This window comes from Microtus oregoni, unplaced genomic scaffold (genome assembly GCF_018167655.1).
Source record: "Microtus oregoni isolate MIOR12 unplaced genomic scaffold, Mior012 000004F_ref0000308, whole genome shotgun sequence".
Lineage (NCBI taxonomy): Eukaryota > Metazoa > Chordata > Mammalia > Rodentia > Cricetidae > Microtus > Microtus oregoni.
In genome coordinates this window covers 36,824,008-36,845,725 of record NW_024543063.1, presented here as the reverse complement: position 1 = coordinate 36,845,725, position 21,718 = coordinate 36,824,008, and the positions used below count along the sequence as shown (strand labels likewise).

Sequence of the window (21,718 nt, the reverse complement as noted above, 5' to 3'; positions counted from 1 at the left end):
TTGGCCATACAGTTTATAATTATTATAAGCCTCTGTGTATTTCTTTGGAACTGAATAGTTGTGGGACCAGGTAGGAGAGAAACTTTCCAAACCCCAAACTTAAAGCAAAGTGCTTGGATGTCTTTCCTTGTGAACTTAAATGTTTTAAAGATACTCACATTCTTTGCTTCAGCATTCATTCCAGGTAGTTCTTGGAGACTGGAAGGGGCTGTGAACATAATGAGAACAAGCATTAAGCTTTAGTAGAAAATATTGTTAGACGCTATCAAGTCAGAGTCATGCAAGGGTTGTAGCATATAAGGTCCCAGCTTGGGGTCGAGGAGGGGTCAAGTCTAGACAACACAGTAAGATTCCTCTCAAAAACAGAACACAACAAAACAAAACTCTGAAAAACAAAGGAAGGTCATGCTGAATGTGCCCTAAGATGTCTTTGTAAATGGTTATAGGAACCATGCAGGTGATAGACCCACAGGTGACAAGGCTCAGTCAGTGGGTGGTGGCAGGTTTGCAGCTGCCTCACCCGACTTTGGCCTGAGTGCTGGGGTTCTGACCTTAGGTGCTCACACCTGCACATCCAGCTTGCCCACTGAGCCCCCTCCACAGCCCTCTTCTTATATGTTTTTGTTATTGTTTTGCAGCACTGGGGGCGGCATTCAGGGCTTCTGTGTACTAAGCAAGAACTCTGTCGCTGAGTCACGCCCTCAGGCCATCACAGGAGAGGTGACAGAGACCTCATGTTCGGATGTTCCTCTGTTAGAATGCCTGAGATCATGTGAATGTTACATCTGAGCACCGCACCGTGCCGTCCGAGGAGTCCCATTCAGCACAGAGCTTTTCTGGTACTTTCTGTGACTGTGTCTCCAGAGCAACCAGAAGGTTCTGAGACTGTGGAATGGACCCTGCGTTCAGAGCCCTGTCTGGCTCTGGCAGGTTCAGTGCCCTGGACCCCTGAGAGTACAAACGCCTTGCCTGTGACAGTGACGTTCCCCATGTCTGTGCTCAAGTCTGAGACAGCGTTCCGCACACGCACGGTGACCAGAAAGGTGCCTGAGATGCAAAGGGGAAAGAGTCACTGATGTTGTCACAATTCTGTGACACAAGGGAGACAGGTCTCTCTCGGTGTTCCTGTCTGGTTGACCGAGGGCAACCCTGGAATCTCTCAGCCTTCTTATGCACTGAAGAATCCTACAATACATCAGGCCCGGAGCAAGGCTCTGGGAACACACAGGTGAAGGAGCATGACACTTAATATACACATAGGTAGAGAATGTCACCCTGTGACAAGGACTGGCACTGGGCGGGGACTAAAAGGGAAATGATGGGCAAGTATGATAAAAATATATTATATCCATATATGAAATTCTCTATGAATTAAAAAAAAAACTATGAGAAGTGTCCAGGCTGAGAGCCCCTGCAGGCAGCTAGGAACTCTAAGGGTGGCAGACAGTATGTATTCCCTTACTGAGGAGGGTCTCAGGTACGGTCACCAGGTAAGCCGTCATTGTACCCAGGACTGAAAAATTGATGGAACCAAATCAGAAATATATATGTATATAAAAGGGGGCCTGGAAGGGGGAGCTACCAACCCCAGTACCTTCAACAGAAATTGCCACGTGGTAGGTCCCGGATGACTGCCCACCACTCTCTTCCTTCTGCGAGAACTTTGCGTTGAGTCCTGCCACCTCAATGGTCACCTCCTCCAGGGTACCACGAGCCACTGAGACATTGACCACCAGGTCGCCCCCAAGCTCCACGTGGTCGGAAGCCAAGGAGGCCTGCAGCCCCAACAGGAGCTCCACCAAGTGAACAGTGATGCTTCCAGAAGGGGCGGAGGCGGTGCTGTTGGTCACAGCTTGGATGTTCAGATGGTGCCTCCCAGGGCCCAGCAGCTCCTGGGTGTCTCTGTCCAGAGTCAGATTGTAAGGTCTCAAGCCCTTCTGGGTGGTGAACTCAGCCAGAGTTATATTACCCGAAAGCACAGCGTAAGGCACCCCAGCTCCTAGGCGGGGTAAGGGAAATTCAGGAAGCCTATTACCAGCTATGCAGCTAGCATTCTAAGAGAGTTCAGACTGATCTCTGATGTCAGATTCTGGGGCAGACATAAAGATATGAGTCCAAAGAAATATCTAAGGATGGACCACACTCCCTAAATGCTGACTGTAACTATTTCTCAATACTGACTTAATAAGTGATTTTTAATTATTTTTATTTTTATTTTTTTACGTTTTGGGTCTTACCTATTTTTGTATGTTTGTTTTGTTTTCTTTTTGTTTTTTCCAAGACAGGGTTTCTCTGATTAGGCCTGGCTGTCCTAGAACTCCCTCTGTAGACCAGTCTGGCCTGGAACCCAGAGTTCCACCTACCTCAGCCTCCCAAATGCCGGGATTCAAGGTGTGCACCACCATCACCCAGCTCTGCTCACTTTTACTTTGTTTGTTTGTTTGATTTTGAGACAGGTTCTAATTTAGTCCAGGCTGGCCTTGACCTCACCACGTAGCAGAGGCTGGCCTTGAACTCTTAACTTTCCTGTCTGAACCTCTCAAATGTTAGGATCACGGGCAAGCACCACCATGCCCAGTTTATATGGTGCTGGGCATCAAACCCAGGGTTTCTTGGATGGCAAGTACTCTACCAACTGAGCGGCAGCCCCAGATCCATTATTTATTTATTTATTTATTTATTTATTTATTTATTTATACCCTTGAACATAGAAGTTAGATGATAGGGACACTCTTGGGGTGGGAAGCTGACAAAGAGACATCTCTGGGCAGACGTGGGGATTTTGTTCATGAGAATGAACCTCAAGTCTCATTGTCAGCCAAAGCAGGTGGACGCGTTTCCTTCAACATCTACCGATGACCTCCTGGGACCGGTCACTATGCATCTCAACCTGTTCTCCACCAAGTGGGTCCTCCCAGGCAGTCTGCAGATGACTGTCCTAGTTAGAGGCCAAACGCTGCAGTTGTCTGAAAATGCGACAATACATGCAAACACATGGTATCCTTTTCAGCAGAAGTCAAGCCAAACGCCTTCCTTATTTGGATGAGGATGAAAACCAGTGGGGAAGGAAGAGGAGGAGGAGAAGGAAGAGGAGGTATTGGTGGTGGTGATGGTGGTGGCGATCATTTGGCGACAGTGGTTGTGGTGGTTTGAATGTAATTGGCCCCCATAAGTTCATAGGGAGTGGCACTATTAGGAAGTGGCTTTGCTGGAGTGAGTATGGCCTTGTTGGAGGAAGTACATCCATACAGGAGTGGGCTTTGGGGTTTCCTATGTTCAGGATAATGCCCAGTGTCTCAGTCGGTTTTCTGTTGCCTGCAAGATGTAGGACTCTCAGCTACTACTCCAGGACTGTGTCTGCCTGCATGCTGTCGTGCTCCCTGCCATGATGACAATGGACTGAACCTCTAAAACTGTTAGTCAGCCCCCAACTAAATGCTCTAGAAACCCTAACTAAAGCCGTGGTGACGAGAGTGGCGGTGATAGTGGTGACACTATAAAGCCCTGTAGGAGCAGGCTCTTTTTCATTTGTATTCCTGCTTCCCCCACACCGGGCAAAGAGCTGACACAATTATATTTGTAGGATGACTAAATAAATCAATGAAAGACTATTTTAATTTACCCCAGATGCACATACCAGCCTTCATAAGGCAATAGGCACACAAGGGCAGAAATGAATCTCGTGAGTGCTGTGTCAGAGCTCGTCATAGTCCCATTACATCTCTGTCCAAGTGAAGGAGGTCATACTGAGTCAGATCCTTCCTCATTTGATGATCACCACCATTATCATCATCACCCTTACTACCACCACCATCACCATATCACCACCATCATTATCATCACCACTATCATCATCACCACCACCACCATCTTCATCATCACCACCACCATCTTCATCATCACCACCATCATCATCACCACCACCATCATCATCACCACCACCATCTTCATCATCACCACCATCATCATCATCACCACCACCATCATCATCACCACCACCATCATCACCACCACCATCTTCATCATCACCACCACCATCTTCATCATCACCACCACCATCATCATCACCACCACCATCTTCATCATCACCACCACCATCTTCATCATCACCACCATCATCATCATCACCACCACCATCATCATCACCACCACCATCATCACCACCACCATCATCATCACCACCACCATCATCACCACCATCATCATCACCACCACCATCATCTTCATCACCACCACCATCTTCATCATCACCACCATCATCATCACCATCACCACCATCATCATCACCACCACCATCATCATCACCACCACCATCTTCATCATCACCACCATCATCATCATCACCACCACCATCATCATCACCACCACCATCATCACCACCACCATCATCATCACCACCACCATCATCACCACCATCATCATCATCACCACCACCATCATCTTCATCACCACCACCATCTTCATCATCACCACCATCATCATCACCATCACCACCATCATCATCACCACCACCATCATCTTCATCACCACCACCATCTTCATCATCACCACCACCATCTTCATCATCACCACCATCATCTTCATCATCACCACCACCATCATCATCACCACCACCATCATCTTCATCACCACCACCATCTTCATCATCACCACCACCATCATCATCACCACCATCATCTTCATCATCACCACCATCATCATCATCACCACCACCATCATCATCACCACCACCATCATCATCACCACCACCACCATCACCACCACCATCATCATCATCACCACCACCATCTTCATCATCACCACCACCATCATCATCACCACCACCATCTTCATCATCACCACCATCATCTTCATCATCACCACCACCATCATCATCACCACCACCATCATCATCATCACCACCACCATCTTCATCATCACCACCATCATCTTCATCATCACCACCACCATCTTCATCATCACCACCATCATCATCATCACCACCACCATCATCATCACCACCACCATCTTCATCATCACCACCATCATCATCACCATCACCACCATCACCACCATCATCTTCATCATCACCACCATCATCATCATCACCACCACCATCTTCATCATCACCACCATCATCTTCATCATCACCACCACCATCTTCATCATCACCACCATCATCATCATCACCACCACCATCATCATCACCACCACCATCTTCATCATCACCACCATCATCATCACCATCACCACCATCACCACCACCATCTTCATCATCACCACCACCATCTTCATCATCACCACCATCATCATCACCATCATCATCACCATCACCACCATCATCATCACCACCCTCAACATTTCCCTCATCATCATCACCATCATCCTAGATCATTGTTGCGTAATTTATGTCAACAGGGCTGAGTTCAGATCTCTAACTGTACTGTGCTTGTGGAGAAATGCTGTTGTGAATAAGACAGAAGAGATGGCTACTTAAAATAGCAATGGAAACCCTCCAAGCACCAGCCAGCTAGGATGGGTGTGCTGAGAAACAGTGGTTGAAACTGTGGCAAACGAGAGTGATTTCTGTATTAATTAGAATGGATGCTGTGACCAATCAAGGTGGAAACCTCGGCTGACCAAAGTAGATGTTGTAACCAATCAAAACGGCCTCTGGAGTAATTAGAAGACACTGTGTCCCATCGGAGCAGACCCTAGCCAGAACTGTCGACCGGCTTCTATCAATGTGTACAGCTGACTATTGCCAGGCTCACGACCACAGGATGGTGACACACTCATTGCTGCCATTGACTGTCTAAGATGGGCTTGGGCCCAGCTGGCAGCCCTCCCAGTCTCATCTCTTCCTATTGAAACTCCCCCAGTGGGAAGTGGTACGGAGGTCCTGTTTCTCAGATGGGATTGTGGGCATGCAGAAAGAGCCTTGAGAAGGTGGGGGTTCTCAATGGTGCATTAACCTCTGACTTACGGCAAATTAATACGGAGTCTATTATTGGTCAATAGCATGGGACATCATAAGTCAAGCACTTAGAGCAATGAAGACACCATGGGTATTAAATAAATGAACAGATGGTAGCTAAGGCACTGAAGCCTCAAGTTTGCTAGATAGATTCAGAGGAGACTGATCCTCCCCCATTTGCCTCAACCTTTTCCATCCTGCAGACTCACCTCCATTCAGATCCACCTGAATCCACAGGGGGTCCCCGAAGACGGCCTGACAGAGAAGGCTGGCTCCAGATCCGGAGAGGCCAGTGCACCCGGTGACGTGAGGTACCTCCATCCTGTCTCGCAACACCACTTGTTTCTGAGCGGTCACGTGCCAGTCACTGGTTGTACACTCAGCGAACACAGTGACCTCCCCAGGGGCGGTGAACTGGTGAGTCACATGACTGACCACACTGTGAGGGGCAAGGAGAACACAAGCTTCAGCAGTCACCCATGCATTCACAACTCCCATGCTTTGCAAAGACAAGTTGGGGGAGCCGGGAGTGTCGCTCGGTGGGAAGAGGGCTCGTCTAGCGTGTGTGGGTTTGATCTCCAGCACTCCATTATCAGCGGGGTGTGATGATGCACACTTGTGGTCCAGCACCCAGCACGGGGAGGCAGAAGGTTAGAAGTTCAAGACCATGCTCTGACACATAGTGATTTTGAGGCCAGTCTCAGTTGAAAGAAAAAGATGTCACATACCGCACCCTGCTCTGTGGTCACACCGTGACACCTCAGCAGCACCTCAGAAATAGAAACAGCATTGGTAAGACTTGGAAAATGTCAGCTGCCAGTCCTTTGAAAACCATTACTTATTTTATTGTTTATTTGCATGTGTGTGCACCTGTGTGTGTCATGTGTGCAAGTGTGTGGAGGTCAGAGGTCAACCTTGGGTGGTGTTCTTCATGAGTCCAGTGAGCTTCAGGGATCCTCTTGTCTCAGCCTCCCGGTCCTGGGATTTCAAGAGCATGCATCCTGCCTGGCATTTTTTGTGGGTGCTAGGGATCGAACTCAGGTCTTCATGCTTGCATTGCAAGATCTTTACTGGCTTTGCTGTCTCTCCAGTCCCTAAAAGTCCTTTTTACCCACCATCTCCTAGGAACAGTCTCCTGGATGGGAAAGTTTTACCAGCTGTTTTTGAGTAGCACACTGTGGGGGCTTTCCAGGATCTCTCATCTTCCCTCATACCCCTGAGCAGCAGGGAGAACGAGCGCTTTGCAGGGTATGATCTGCTCCCTCAGGCCCAGCCCAGTCCCTTTCACCTAGAGCAGAGTTTCTCACACTGTGGATCGAGACCCCTTTGGGGTCAAACAAACCTGTCATGGGGGTCTCCTAAGACCATTGGAAAACACAGATACTTACACTACAGTTTGCAACAGTAGCAGAATTACAGTTGTGAAATAGCAATGAAAATAATTGTATGGTTGGGGTCAGAACAACATGAGGAATTGTATTAAAGGGTCACAGTACTAGGGAGGTTGGGGAACATTGCTTTAGGTCCTCTGCTTCTGCACCCGAACCCAAAAGACTGCAGCTTTGGAGCACACCCCAGCATCACTTTCCCCAATGCCTCACAGTGCTCTGTGTGCATCTACTCCTCCCCAAGGCTCTTGATACCTTGTGTATTACCATCTTCTCAGCACAATTGTTACCCCAAGACACCCCAGATATAGAGGCAACTCCCAGTGGGGACAGAAAAACAGCCAATGCCCAGTTGCACCAGTAGGGGGCAAACGGTTACCCAATTCCAGGCTTGGACAAAGTTGGCCTTATATAAATTGTCCCGTAAGACCCATAATACAGTCTCAGATATGAGGAGTTTTTCCAGGACAGAGAAAGAAAACAGCCTGCCGTGCGTATGAACGAGCACGTCAAATGGGTGCTTCCAAAGGTGAAGCCTCTGGTTTATTAGGCTGGCTCTCCACGAGGCAGGATTCTATCCTCAGCCCACGGTAGGAATGGGATTCAGTTTTAAAGTTTCTACCTCTTAGACGAATAGGCAGCTAAGCCCGTCTAGGAGGCTTCAAGTCAGTGGTAGAGCACTAACTAAGCATGTGTGAAGCCCTGGGTTCACGACCCACCATTGCAAAACATAAATAACTGGGAACACTTATAGTGGCTCATACCTATAATTTCAAGCCCTTGGTATGAGCAAGAGGATCAGAAGTTCAAGGGACAGCCTGGGGTGCACACACATGCGTGCACACATGTACGTGTGTATGTGGGCGCATGCAGAGGTAAGAGGAAAGCCTCAGATGTCATTTTTCAGGTCTTGTTCACCTATTTTTTTTTTTTAAGACAGGCGTCTCTCATTAACCCAGAACTCATCAAGTAGGGTAGTCTGATCTTCCTGTGTCTGCTTCCATGACCCTGGAATGACAGGGTAGACCACTGGCTGGGTTTTTGTCTTTTGTTTTTTTACATGGGTTCTGGAGAACCAAACTCAGGTTCTTTACCCCTGAGCTATCACCAGCCCTATTGGCTTGTGTTCATGGACAAAGCAACTCAGGCTTGGAGAGAAACGACATAGCCCAAGGCACATAGACTGGGGGTGGAGGTGGGGGGTGATGGTGGCTGAACTATGATGCAAACCAGGACCCTGTGACAAAGCTCAGGTGGTCAGAGGCAGGTGGAGATGGCTCCCAATGTGGTGATGGAGCCTGAACACACTATGCCCGGCAGCATCCTACTGCTGAGCTATCTGTCACCCTGCTCTGACAGAAAAGAGCTCGACATCACTCACAACACTCAATTCTCAGTTCTGGAAAGCCCCCTGATCAAGCCCAGGCCAGCCTTGTGATGATGAACAGCACAGGCCCTCGGCTGACATCCAGTTGACCCAGGGACAGGTGAGAGAGTGAGGCCTTTCTTGGTGAGTGGCCACCTGCAGGGTCAGCCCAGCCAGGCAGTCTGCTCCGCCCATCCCAGAACCAGGAGAAGTGAAAAGAACGGATCCAGTCACTAGGTTTGGAGGCGGCTGGTCATGCAGCCAAAGCTGATCAATACAACCTTCACTAAGGATCAGAGGTCATTCTTACCTGGGAGGGTAGTAGGGGTCAAACGTGTGGCCATCTCCCATGCTGAGTACACAGGACAGGTTTCCAGTGTAGGGAGAAAGGAGCCACAATAGGGAGATGGTGACATTGTCGAAGACGAAGCTCTCACTGGGCGCCACCAACCGCAGGCCTGCAGACCCAAGCAAGATGCTTTGTGAATCTGTGACTCACAGACGTGGGTTTCTGCTCAAGACTCACTTCCTCTACCCATGTGGCCTTTATTTTTATATAAGGCTTTTAATTTAATTTAATTTTGAGATAGGGTCTCTTCACATAACGCTGGCTGATCTGGAACTCACTATGTAGACCAGGCTGGCCTCAAACTCACAGAGATCCACTTGCCTCTGCCTTCTGATTACTTTTATTTTGAAAGATTTATATGTTTGTTTAGTGTGTGTATGTGTGCGTATGCGTGTGTGCATGTGCCCATACACAAACATGCATGTTCATGTATGTATAGCTTGCAAGAATCAGTTCTCTCTCTTTACCATGTGGCCTTCAGGGATCAATCTCAGGTCATCAGGCTGCAAGAGCCTCTACAGTTTGCATCTCTCGGGCTTTTTACATTTAATTTTTTTTTTAATTTTACTTTTGAGACAAGGTCTATATATTCGAGCCCTCAAACATAATTGTGGATGCCCTTGAACTTTGGATCCTCCTGGATGCTGAGGTTACAAGCATGCACCACTACGATTTGGTTTATATCTGTGGCATTGGGGATCAAACGCGGGGCCTCTCACATAAGAAGCAAGCACTCCACCTACAGGGTGACAGTCCTTGGAAGCACACACAGCCCTCAAGACCTGTGTTTTGCTGCCTAGTGACAGCCATTGCCACCACCTGGGCTGCTTTGTAGAGAGAGCTTCAGGCACACACACGCTCACACACACATGCTCCTTTATTTGCACAGATGGTACAAGCTGTTTCCTCTCCAGCACGGGGCACTTTTTAAGCTAATGTGTCAGAGATGGGTCTGTGTGACAGTCCTAGAGCTGTGCTTCCCTTTTCAGCAGCTGCACAATGCACCCTAATTTTTTTAACCAGGACACCCGGGATCCAGATCTACTTTACGATCGCTAAAGCCCCTAAAGCAAACGCTCCTGCAAGAAAATCCATTTGGTTAAGGCAGCCTTCATATTCAACTTTACAAGACTTGAACTTCAAAAGTTGGGGAGGGGTGGGGTGGGGGTGGTGAGAGAAGCAGAATTAGCTGGGGCTCCACACAGCCCTCTGCTAACCTGTGCACTGCCACCTTCCCGTGCCTGGGCACTACACTGTGAGTGTGAAGACTAGGGAGGGAGGTGCAAGCCACCAGGCTCTCACTCTCAGCTGGGAGGGGTGCTCAGGGTGCAGTGGGGCCTGTGAGGGGTGCAGTGGTGCCTGTGAGGGGTGCAGTGGGGCCCGTGAGGGGGTACAGTGGGGCCCGTGAGGGGGTGCAGTGGGGCCCGTGAGGAGGTGCAGTGGGGTCCGTGAGGGGTGCAGTGGGGCCTGTGAGGGGGTGCTGAGGATTCAGTGGGGCCCTGAGGGGGTGCTTGGGGTGCAGTGGGGCCCGTGAGAGGTGCAGTGGGGCCTGTGAGGGGGTGCTGAGGATTCAGTGGGGCCCTGAGGGGGTGCTTGGGGTGCAGTGGGGCCCGTGAGGGGTGCAGTGGGGCCTGTGAGGGGGTGCTGAGGATGCAGTGGGGCCCATGAGGAGTGCATTGGGGCCCGTGAGGGGGTGCTGAGGATGCAGTGGGGCCCTGAGGGGGTGCTTGGGGTGCAGTGGGGCCCGTGAGGGGGTGAAGTGAAACCTGTTAAGGGGTGCCATGGGGCCTGTGAGGGGGTGCTGAGGATGCAGTGGGGCCCGTGAGGGGGTGCTCGGGGTGCAGTGGGGCCCATGAGGGGTGCAGTGGGGCCTGTGAGGGGGTGCTGAGGATGCAGTGGGGCCCGTGAGGGGGTGCTCGGGGTGCAGTGGGGCCCATGAGGGGTGCAGTGGGGCCTGTGAGGGGGTTCTGAGGATGCAGTGGGGCCCGTGAGGGGGTGCTTGGGGTGCAGTGGGGCCCGTGAGGGGGTGAAGTGAAACCTGTTAAGGGGTGCCATGGGGCCTGTGAGGGGGTGCAGTGGGGCCTGTGAGGGGGTGCTCGGGGTGCAGTGGGGCCCATGAGGAGGAGCTCAGGGTGCAGTGGGGCCTGTGAGGGGGTGCTCGGGGTGCAGTGGGGCCCATGAGGAGGAGCTCAGGGTGCAGAGGGGCCTATGAGGGGTGCTCAGTGTAGAGCTGGAATCCCTGTGTATGGGAGCGGGGCAATGACTCTGTCTTCATGAATCAGAGGAAAGTTCTGGACAGCACACACTGGTTCACAGGGACAGGATGAAACACCACACCCTCCACATCTGCCCTAAGCCACACACTTCAGTGACACACTGTGACTGACAAAAGACACTCTTTGTCCACTATCAAAGCCACCAAACAGAAGGAGATGCCAAAGCATTTGCTCTCTCTTTTCTACCACTGAGAGGGGAAAACTCGCCTCCTTGTTTTACCCAGACCAGCCAACCAAAGCCATGGGTAAAGCCTGCCTGTTGGCTGCCTCCCTCTCCTCCTGTACCTGTCCTCCTCCAGCCTCAACTCTGCTGTGCTGGATGCCGCTGGAACCCTGCCAGCTCTGACTCATCTTCCCCTCCCCTCTGCCCCCCCCCCCGCAGGTCCCTGTGGCTCACACACTGGACAGAAGTTGCTTTTCTGAGTCATTTGTCACAGGATGGCACAATGCAGTGTCTCACCCTTAAGGGAAACTGGTGTACTCATCCTTCTGTGTAGGAAAGTGAATTAAGGCAGCTCTTCAGGAGGGTGATTTAGTGCTGTCTACCAGCCCTCTTAAAATGCACTTAGCGTTCCAACTACCAGCAAGATTATTTTCTTCTCTGAAGATAATCTTAAATTCACATCAAGATAGTCAAGCAAGGCAGCAGTGGCCCGCACGACACTGGGTCTGAGCAGCATCCAATCATAGGGTGGGGGAAGGCTCAAGGAACCCCACCCTTTACTAGGGAGCCACGGACAGAGGAAGGCAGCTGGGGGAGGGGAGACACTGTCGCCTAGGTGGTATAGCCACTGTTGCGTTGCCCGTGCTTCAGTGGACAGCACCACAGCCCTGCTCACACCAAAGGCCCTGGTTAAACTCATTGGGTCACAAAACCAAGCTGCTCCTTCCCCCAAAATGTAAAGGCTTGAATGTGGAAGGGGATTTTTTTGGGAGGCAAAAGAGGGTGGGAAAAAGGAGGGGAAGAGAATGGGGGTGAGCGTGGTCAGAAGGAAGCTAACAAAGTGGGGGGGGTTGACTTTGTTTGTTTGTTTTAATTTTTCAAGACAGGGTTTTGCTGTTGCTATTGAGCCTGTCCTATCCTGTAGATCAGGCTGGCCTCGAATTTACAGAGATCCACCTGCCTCTGCCTTCCAAGTGCTGGGATTAAAAGTGTTTCTTAAAAGAGGTGTGCACAAGGGTGGACTTTGCAGTGTGAAAAGAAACCGAGAAAAACTGGGAGCAGGCTACATGTCCACACGTAAGGGAACTCCAACACAGGCAAATGCTGGAATCCAACACAGCCATGCAAAGCATAAGGAAGTGACTTAGAAACAAGTCTGGGATATATTATAAGATGAAAACAAAGCCAGGCAGTGGTGGCCACGCATACCTTTGATCCCAGCACTGGGAAGGCAGAAGCAGGCCAATCTCTGTGAGTTTGAGGTCAGCCTGGTCTACAGAGTGAGATCCAGGAAATAAAATAAAATGAAAAAAGTAAAGTTGTAAAGTAATGTCTTATATGATTACATTTTAGTTAAAAATGCATATATAATCACTCATAGTCATGTCTACAAGCATTTTTAAAAAGTAGAGAAAAACATTCTCACAATAATTAATAGTGTTTCCTTAGGAGAAATAGGGCTTTCAAGTAGAAGGGCAGAATGTTTCCCTTCTTTATTGTAATTTTTTTTTTGCAAATTATGATAATGTGGGTTATTTCATTATTTTTAATATTTTAATTTTAAGGCTGGAGAGATGGCTTAGTGGGTAGGAGCACTTGTTTCTCTTGCAGAGGATCTGGGTTCATTTCCCAGCACCTACATGGTGGGCTAGCAGCATCTGTAACTGCAATTCAAGGTGATCCTCACCCTCTTCTGTGCAGGCACTACATGCATGTGGCACACATACATACATGCAGGTAAAGCATTCATACACACACAAATCATTCTTCAAGAAATGGTTTTAAAAGGAAGTGTGTGTGTGTGTGTGTGGTGTGTGTGTGGTGTGTGTGTGCGTGTGTGTGTGCAAATGACCCCAAGGGAGCAGGCCAGGAGGCAGGAATGTCTGGTCGCGGGGAAGCTGTTGTGGGGAAAGTTGTCTGCACACAGCAGATCTGACACGTGGGGAAGGGAGTCTCGACTGGCATATAGCAGTTATAAGAAGAAAATTCCCATGCCCCACCCAGTTGGAGACTCACCTTCCAGACACTGGTACTGCACCCACAAGTAGCTGCCCTGGGTGGGGCACAGGTCTCCAAAGTAGGTCCCATCTGCTGCTACCTGGCATGCCTGCAGCCCCTGACACTGGCCTGGGAGGCATCCACAGTGCACGGAGACAGGAACGGTGTGGGAGACAAGAGGATAGCACGGAGACAGGAGACAAGAGGACATAAACTCAGCAGAGCATCACAGGTGAGTTACTTCACCCGCTCAGTTACTCACCACATGGCCACTACACGGCCGTTGCAAGCCCTGGGCTAAGAACTAAGAGGACCGGAAAGTCACCTGTATTTTCTCTAAGGTGTGACATATTTAAATGTGTGTGAGGTTGTTTAGCCAGCAAGACACATTACCCAGCCTCAGTCTCCAGACACCATGCTGGGCGGGGATTCCTCCTGTCTTCACTATATGAATCATGGGGTTCCAAACAACCTAGGGGCCACGTTCTCTGTTCTACAGTTTGTAGAGACAGAAAATGATGCTCCCGTAAACCAAGGACACCAAGGAGCACCAGAATACAGCTAGAGGATGCTGGAAAGGCTTCTCTCACGGCTTTCAGGGGCCCTGCTGATACCTTGATTTTGGTTTCTGTCCTACATACTTGTTAGAGAATAAATGCCAGTTATTTGATCCCCAAGTCTGAGGGCTTAGTGTTGACATGCCTGTGACACTGCTCGCCCTCTTTCTTCATGTGGGGCCCTTCCTTATGTACCTCGGGGTCCAGCGTGGTCCAAGGCGGCAACACCACAGCATCCTGAACCAGTGAGCAATGCCACCAGGCCAGCTTCTGTGTCTAGCATCTCTCCAGTTCTCAAACCTCCCACTGTGCTGCCTGCATGCCCCTCCAAGGTCTCAGACAGCAGCCTTCCTGTTTGTCTTCTAGCACACAAGCCCTCACAGCAGCTTGGGGTGGCTTTACAACCAAGTTCCAGGTCCCCACTGCAGTCCAGTATTCTCCATACATTTCTGGGGGTGGGATTCTGGACTCCTTGGCTGGATCTCCAGAAACACACCCAGCATTCTGGATTTCCTTGTACCACCGAATTCTTTCTTCCCGTAGTTTTGCACACTCCCTTCCCATGTCCCCAGGCACGCACCTGTGCTTTTCCTGGTAGCCTCTCACCTCTCAGCTCCTCTGGGGAGTCAATGGGTCCTTGTACTCACCCACACATCTCCTCACCTGACTCTGTCACACATTACAGCAATCCCGTTTCCCAGACTCCCTAGTCCAAGCACATGTGGAAGACACATGTTCATCTCCGGCTACTCAAACAGTGGCTCAGAACAACACAGGCTCTTGTCTCTTGGCTCTAAAGGTCAGAAATCTGGGTGGGTGGGCTGGCCTGCGCTGGGCTGCTTGCTGTTCTTGGGGATCTGGGAAACACTGTAGCCAATACCATTTCGGAGGCAGAATCCAGTCCTCAGATGCCGGCAGTGTCTCTTTCATCCCTGAGTGAGGCCTCCTCAAGCTGCTTCGAAGCTGCCCTGCTCACATCCGGACCCTGGCTGGCTTCTCCTTCCCAGCTCTTTTCTGTTTCCGTCCAGAGATAGAGGGGCTCGTGTGTGTGACCTTAAACACATCTGCTGAGTCCCTGAGTCTCGTGTGTCACTTTCTGAGCCCCAGCACGTCACACCCACAGTTCTGGGGATTAGGGACATGCAAGAAGCAGTCTGGTTTCTCAGAACTTCCAGGACTTTGGAAAACTGGATTAAAACCCATTTATTGAATGACCTAACATAGTTCATTGATTGATTGATTGATTGATTGATTTCCTCCCTTCCCTTTCCTTTTTTTTCATTCCTTTCCTTCCCCTTTGCCCCTTTCCCCTCCACTCCCTCTCTTCCTTCCTTTCTATGCTTTTCTGTTTTTAAGACAGGGTCTGACCAGGTAGCCCTCGCTGCTGGGCCAGAACTCTCTGTGTAGGATCAGGCTGACCTTGAACTCAGAGACCCGCCTGCCTCTACTCTCTAAGTGCTGGGGTTAATGGAGTGCACCACCACATCTGACTGATTTGTATTTTTGAAGAGGGGGTGAGTGGAGTTTCACTTTGACGTTTAGGTTGACCTTAATCTTTGACCTCAAACAATCCTCTCGTCACCACTTCCTGAGTTACTGGGGCTGTCGGCATAGGCCACTGCACCCAACTCAAAACTTAAGTATTGCTTCTTTGAATTGCGACTTGCCGGGGTGGGGGAGCTGTGGCAGCTGTTTCTGATCATTAAATCTAAGGTCTCCCACATGCTAGGCAGAGAGTCTGCACTGAGCATGCCCCCAGCTCTCAGCATAACTCCCAGGGATGCCTAGCTGGTGATGTCCCTCCATCTGGTTACATATTCCCATGTGCACCCGTAACCCTAGATGGTAGTCTCCAAAGGCCTAGGGAGTATTTTAAATGTTCCGTGCACTCTTGGGTCTTCCACACACAGCTGGCATGTAGCAGGTATCAAGCATGTTTTACATGAGTCAACGCACAGTGCATTTCACTCCCCTCCATGGCAGCATTTATCTGTCTCCCCGCTGGACTCTGAGCTCTTTGATCCATCCTATCTCTACAGAGCCCAGGGTAGTGCATGGCACTATGGGACCTCAATAAATGTTTATTGGCCACTGGCTGATTGAGTGATCGGGCACTCAAATGCAATCAGATATTGGGGCCCTGCCAGGTTCTTTCACGCTTCCCAGTGGGGTCCAGGTCTCTGTCCTGATGCTGTCTCTGGGGTGTGGGGACCATGTTTTCAAAACTTACAGCTGAACCTTTGGGGAAGCAGCCTGCCCAGCTGCAGCGTGCTGTCGGGAAGAAGCCTCCTTCAGCCTGTCCAGCTGAGGTACTTCCATCTTGGAGGACACCGCTCAGGAGTGCCAGAACTCGGAAGTGAGGGGTTGAGAGCTAGAAGCTGATTCAGTATTTTCTACCGTGTGACAGCTCTGGGGGTGGGGCAAGGACAATAAGGTAGAAGACCAGTTGGGAGAAAGAGGAATGGAGCAGGGGGAATTCCAAGAGAGAAGAGACTTGATCTCCCCAGAGGGAGGAGGCCCAGAGAGTACTCTGCACCCCACAATCATCACAGGTCTTTGGTTAGAGACAGAGCCTCAGAGGAGACATGTTAACAGGGCTTCCAGGCTGGGCAACGCGCAGCTGTGTCCTCATTAGCCGAGGAGTGAAGGCCCTGCCTTCCCATCTCCTGGAGTCTGGACAGTGGTCACCTCGGCAGATTCCCCGATGTCCTGGGAGGATCTGGAGACCTCACAAGGAAACCTCGGGAAGCTCCAGGAAGCCCTGCAGCTGAATCCTTTGATGGAGCAAGTAGGACTCTTAGGAGATTTAATCTGATTCAGGGAGGGAGCCCTGGAGACACTGCCACATATGCAGGAGATGGCATCAGAAATGTCTGCTCTAAGGACTGGGGAGATGACCCAGGCACAGAGGTGCCCACTGTATCAACACAAGAACCCTAGTTCAACCCCCAGAACCCACATAAAAAAGCAGGGTGTAGTGGTACAAATTTATAAGCCTACCACTGGGGAAGTGGAGACAGGCAGGTTCCTGGGACTCACTGGCTAGTATCATGTAGTGTCCATGAGTCCAGACCAGTGAAATACTGTGTCTCAAGAGACACAGGGAGATGAACCCAGAGAAACGACACCTAAGATCATCCACTGACCTTTACACTAGGGGCAAGGGTGGGGATTGGGCCAGGAGGAGGAGCGTTATATAAGAAACAAACTAAATAAACTAGAAGAAGAACTGAGAGGGCCACACATCTCAAAAACAAAACAATACTAGGCATAACACTGCAAAAAGCTAACAGTTAAAAAATGTGCTGTGGAATGACATAGAAGACAGTGCTGTTTACACAACCAAGATCACACAGGCTTAGGGATGCTCAGAAGGAAGGGAGGACTGAGGACCAGGTGTATGATTGGTAAACACCAAAAATCCAGCAGGAGGTGGTCCGGGAGGCCATGCTGGAGCCCTACGATGTTGATGCTATGCTGAATTCTTCATGAGTAAACCTTAAGCTAATGCTACAATGTTACATGGTCTTAAGATCTGACAAAGGTGGGAAGTGGCTCCCTTGGAGCTTATCCCAATAGTCTTTATTCTTTGCTGATTTGCTTGCTTGAGACAGAGTCTCATGTAGCCCAGGTTGGCCCCAAACTTGCTAGGTAGCTGAAGGATTCCCAATCCTCTTATCACCATATCCCAGCTGCAAGGTTTACAGACATAAGCCTCACAATCCAGTTCTCGTTGCTCTTGTCCGTAGGGTTGAAAGGTTTTGTAACTTTAAAAATTGGGTTAACTAGGTTGATGTTCTCTGCACCCACACAGGTAGGGGATCAGAAGCCTTCCTGCTCCAGGAGCTGGTTTGATGACCATAGTGGGCCTGCCTCAATGTCCTGTTCAAGAACTTGGTGCCATGGGCAGAGACTAACTGACTTCCCCACATGAAGGAGGCCCAGGCCATATCTGAAGAACATCAGACCCTTCCAGGACCTTTTGACGTGTGTAGAAGACCAGCAACTGTTCTCTGCTTCAGGCAGAGCTATGGGGCACTGGGATCCTACCTGCCACCTCATCCTTGACGCTGACCCAGCCACATTCCCCCTCCAGGTCTGATGGAGGCCATACGCCCTGGGTGCAGAAATAGGGGGTCTGGCGCCCGTAGAAAGCATCCTGGACCTGGATGACCTCGCCCGAGCCACAGTGCATGGTAGCGTTGTGGCCCTCACAAGCCAGGCTGCGGCCGACCCCTGCAACAAAGGGACGGTGACAAGTTCGGAGCACGTACTGGGCTGGGATGCTGAGATGCAAAGACACAGTGGTAGTGGGGTCAGCTGGAGAGGAGGAGAGACCCGAGGAGATACAGAGAGTGGTATAGGCAGAGATGGGGGTGGGGGAGACCCAGAGATGGAAAGGGAGGAAGTCCCAAACAGTCGAGGTGGTGACAGACGAAGCCTAGCCAGCAAGTCATCTGAACAGGGAGAGGAGAGACTCAGAGAGGCAGACAGTGAAGAGAGAGGAAAGAAAAGAGACCCAAGGGAGAGGATGAGTTAGGAGATCGAAAGACCACAAGAAACTCAAAGAGATGGGGGGTCAATAAAGAGAGAAGGTTAAAGCAGCAGGGACTAAAGGCAGAAGAAGGCAGTCAGGCAGGAAGCGGGGAGAGGGAGACAGGAAGGGGACCCCCACAGGACCAGCTCACCAAACTCGCAGATGAAGGCAAAGGCCTGGGTACAGTCCTTCAAGGCAGCCCACTGAGACAAAGGGCCACTCCTGATGTAGCCGCAGGTCCCTGAGGTAAGTGTGGCCTGTACTCCCTGCCAATTGCTGTAGTTCACATTAGTAGAATCCAGCCAGGTACCAGGGCCTGCATTGGGAACAAGTGCAGGAGGGCTTGGCCTGCAGGAGTCCCCGCTTAGCCTTCCTAAATCAACCCCTAGTATGCCATAGGTGCTCAGTCTCTGTGGAGGGCTTGCCCTAACTTGGCTCCTAGTATACCATAGGTGCCCAATGAATGCCTCTCTTTCACACACCAGAGAATGGGTGTGTTCTCTTCATCAGGTTTTGAACACTCAGACATAACTAGACACCCATCACAAAAAAACGTAAAAGGTGATGCTACCTAGGTGTGGCAAAATGCATAGCCCAGCGTGTGCCGTGATGTTCACGGGTAGATGACTCCTGGGCAGGGTGTCTGCAGATGTGTCTGGGCATGGGTTGAGTTCATACAGAAGTTTCTAGAGCCTTGAGAAGATGGCTGGAACTGTTTAAGTGTAAGACTCACAACCTTCCAGGAAGGGTTTCCCCTCAGAGAAACACATCTGTATCTGCCTTAGGTTCCCCAGGGCTTCTGCCGTGCTCTAGAGAGCCTAGAGCCCAGAACGAGAGGAGTACAAGCACATTTTCAGACCTTCTCTGTGCTAGTTACTGTCCCTGAATTATTTTACAGGATCTACCAAACAGCCAAAGAGAAAGGTCTCCTGAGCACGAAAATTCAGACGTGTTCCTTTGCCCTGTGGGGTTCTGGGTGAGAAGCAGCGGTAAGAGTTATTGGCACAAGCTTTCCATCAGACACCGCTACACAGCACCTACCAGCCACGGTCTCATTGGGTGCCGAAGTTCCCGTGAGTCCAATCCACCAGTTCCTGTCCTGAGTGATGTGTCTCTGCAGGAACTGCTGGGTGTCTTCATCGTGAATGAAGACCAGATGGCCTCCGTGCCCTTCACACCAGCCCTGGGCCCCATGGAAGGTGTGCCCGAGCAGCACGAATTCATAGCAAGCATCTCTGAAGAACACCTGGCTCTTTAAGCAGAGATGGCTTCCTTCTAACTTGGCCCCAGCGGCCCCAGCGCTCAGTGCGAGCCCCAGGAGCAGCACACTGGCTGTGCTCATCCTGAGACCACTGCAGGAGTTGCAGGACGGAGCTTGTTCCTCGTGGCTTCATATTCTGCCATCCTCACAAGCACCCACCGTCCATCTTCCGGTCCCTCTCTGCAGCAAATAATAACTCTTTTGTTTATGAGACAAACGACTCGGGATGAATGTGTCTGTGTTTTGGCTTCACACGACTCTGTTCAATGCCTGTTTGAAAACCTATTCATATTCCAGTTGCTTCCAGAGAAAGACAAAGTTGCTATGATACCTGCTTGACAGATTCTTTACTGTTCATTTGTTTTTGTCATTACCTGAGTGCCCAGTGTTTCCAGAAAAGCCATCAGCATGTGGGAGGTTTGTGATAAGACTGGCATGAAAGTTAGTAATGGATGGCACCCATACAGAGTGGTACCCTTATACAATCCCATTGTGTGGAACAGCATCTGTGACCAGATGATAACTTGCCCTGGTGTGGCCAGAATCTGATGCACATACAGGTCCCCTTCTGACTCATCATGCTATCATTTATACCTCCTTGAGGATAAAACATCCCTGCAAAATTTATGTCACGTCATCCTATGACATTTTATTCATCCTCCCCCATCGCCTGAGCCATCTGGTAAGTGTCTAGGGTCCGAGACTAAAATTTAAATATCTTATCTTTGTACACAAGGCCCTGCTTAGTCTGGCCTCTGACAGTGTTTCAGTCCCTTCCTGTCCACCCTCTTACCCTTTAAGGCTTAACTCAAAACGACATTCCCAAGGCTGGGGAGCTGCCTCAGTGGGTAAGAGCAGAAGCGCACAAGCCTGGGTTTGATCCCCAGAACTCCTGTAATAATCCAGGTTTGGGAGTGTGCAGATTTAATCCAGCACTCCTACAGCAAGATGGGAGGTATAGATGGGTCTTCTGTAAGAGCAGCACGTGTTCCTGACTGCCAAGCTCTCTGCCCCATCTTCCTTTTTTTTCTTTTTTTTTTTAAATTTATTTATTTGTTAAAGATTTCTGTCTCTTCCCCGCCACCGCCTCCCATTTCCCTCCCCCTCCCCCAATCAAGTCTCCCTCCCTCCTCAGCCCAAAGAGTAATCAGGGTTCCCTGCCCTGTGGGAAGTCCAAGGAACCCCCACCTCCATCCAGGTCTAGTAAGGTGAGCATCCAAACTGCCTAGGCTCCTACAAAGCCAGTACGTGCAGTAGGATCAGAAACCCATTGCCATTGTTCTTGAGTTGTCAGTAGTCCTCATTGTCCGCTATGTTCAGCGAGTCCGGTTTTATCCCAGGCTTTTTCAGACCCAGGCCAGCTGGCCTTGGTGAGTTCCCAATAGAACATCCCCATTGTCTCAGTGTGTGGGTGCACCCCTCGCGGTCCTGAGTTCCTTGCTCGTGCTCTCTCTCCTTCTGCTCCTGATTTGAACCTTGAGATTTCAGTCGGGTGCTCCAATGTGGGTCTCTGTCTCTCTCCTTTCATCGCCTGATGAAGGTTAATATTCAGGAGGATGCCTATATGTTTTTCTTTGGGTTCTCCTTATTTAGCTTCTCTAGGATCACTAATTATAGGCTCAATGTCCTTTGTTTATGGCTAGAAACCAAATATGAGTGAGTACATCCCATGCTCCTCTTTTTGGGTCTGGCTTACTTCACTCAGGATAGTGTTTTCTATTTCCATCCATTTGCATGCAAAATTCAAGAAGCCCTTGTTTTTTACTGCTGAGTAGTACTCTAATATGTATATATTCCATACTTTCTTCATCCATTCTTCCATTGAAGGGCATCTAGGTTGTTTCCAGGTTCTGGCTATCACAAACAA

The 21,718-nt window shown here is 50.0% G+C and overlaps 1 protein-coding gene across 1 annotated transcript in view; it reads right to left on the bottom strand.

Moving 5' to 3' along the window:
* Pkd1l2 (polycystin 1 like 2) overlaps window positions 1-19,932 on the bottom strand; it is a 74,958-nt gene extending 55,026 nt beyond the window's left edge. The window contains exons 1-9 of the mRNA XM_041650525.1: window positions 19,632-19,932; window positions 18,742-18,906; window positions 18,104-18,289; window positions 13,515-13,625; window positions 9,021-9,168; window positions 6,166-6,395; window positions 1,595-1,999; window positions 970-1,047; window positions 159-208 (exon numbers count right to left, since the gene is read on the bottom strand). Of these exons, the coding sequence (XP_041506459.1) occupies window positions 159-208; window positions 970-1,047; window positions 1,595-1,999; window positions 6,166-6,395; window positions 9,021-9,168; window positions 13,515-13,625; window positions 18,104-18,289; window positions 18,742-18,906; window positions 19,632-19,932 (1,674 nt within the window). The remainder of the gene's footprint in view (window positions 1-158; window positions 209-969; window positions 1,048-1,594; window positions 2,000-6,165; window positions 6,396-9,020; window positions 9,169-13,514; window positions 13,626-18,103; window positions 18,290-18,741; window positions 18,907-19,631) is intronic.
* Between the last annotated feature and the right edge of the window lie 1,786 nt (window positions 19,933-21,718).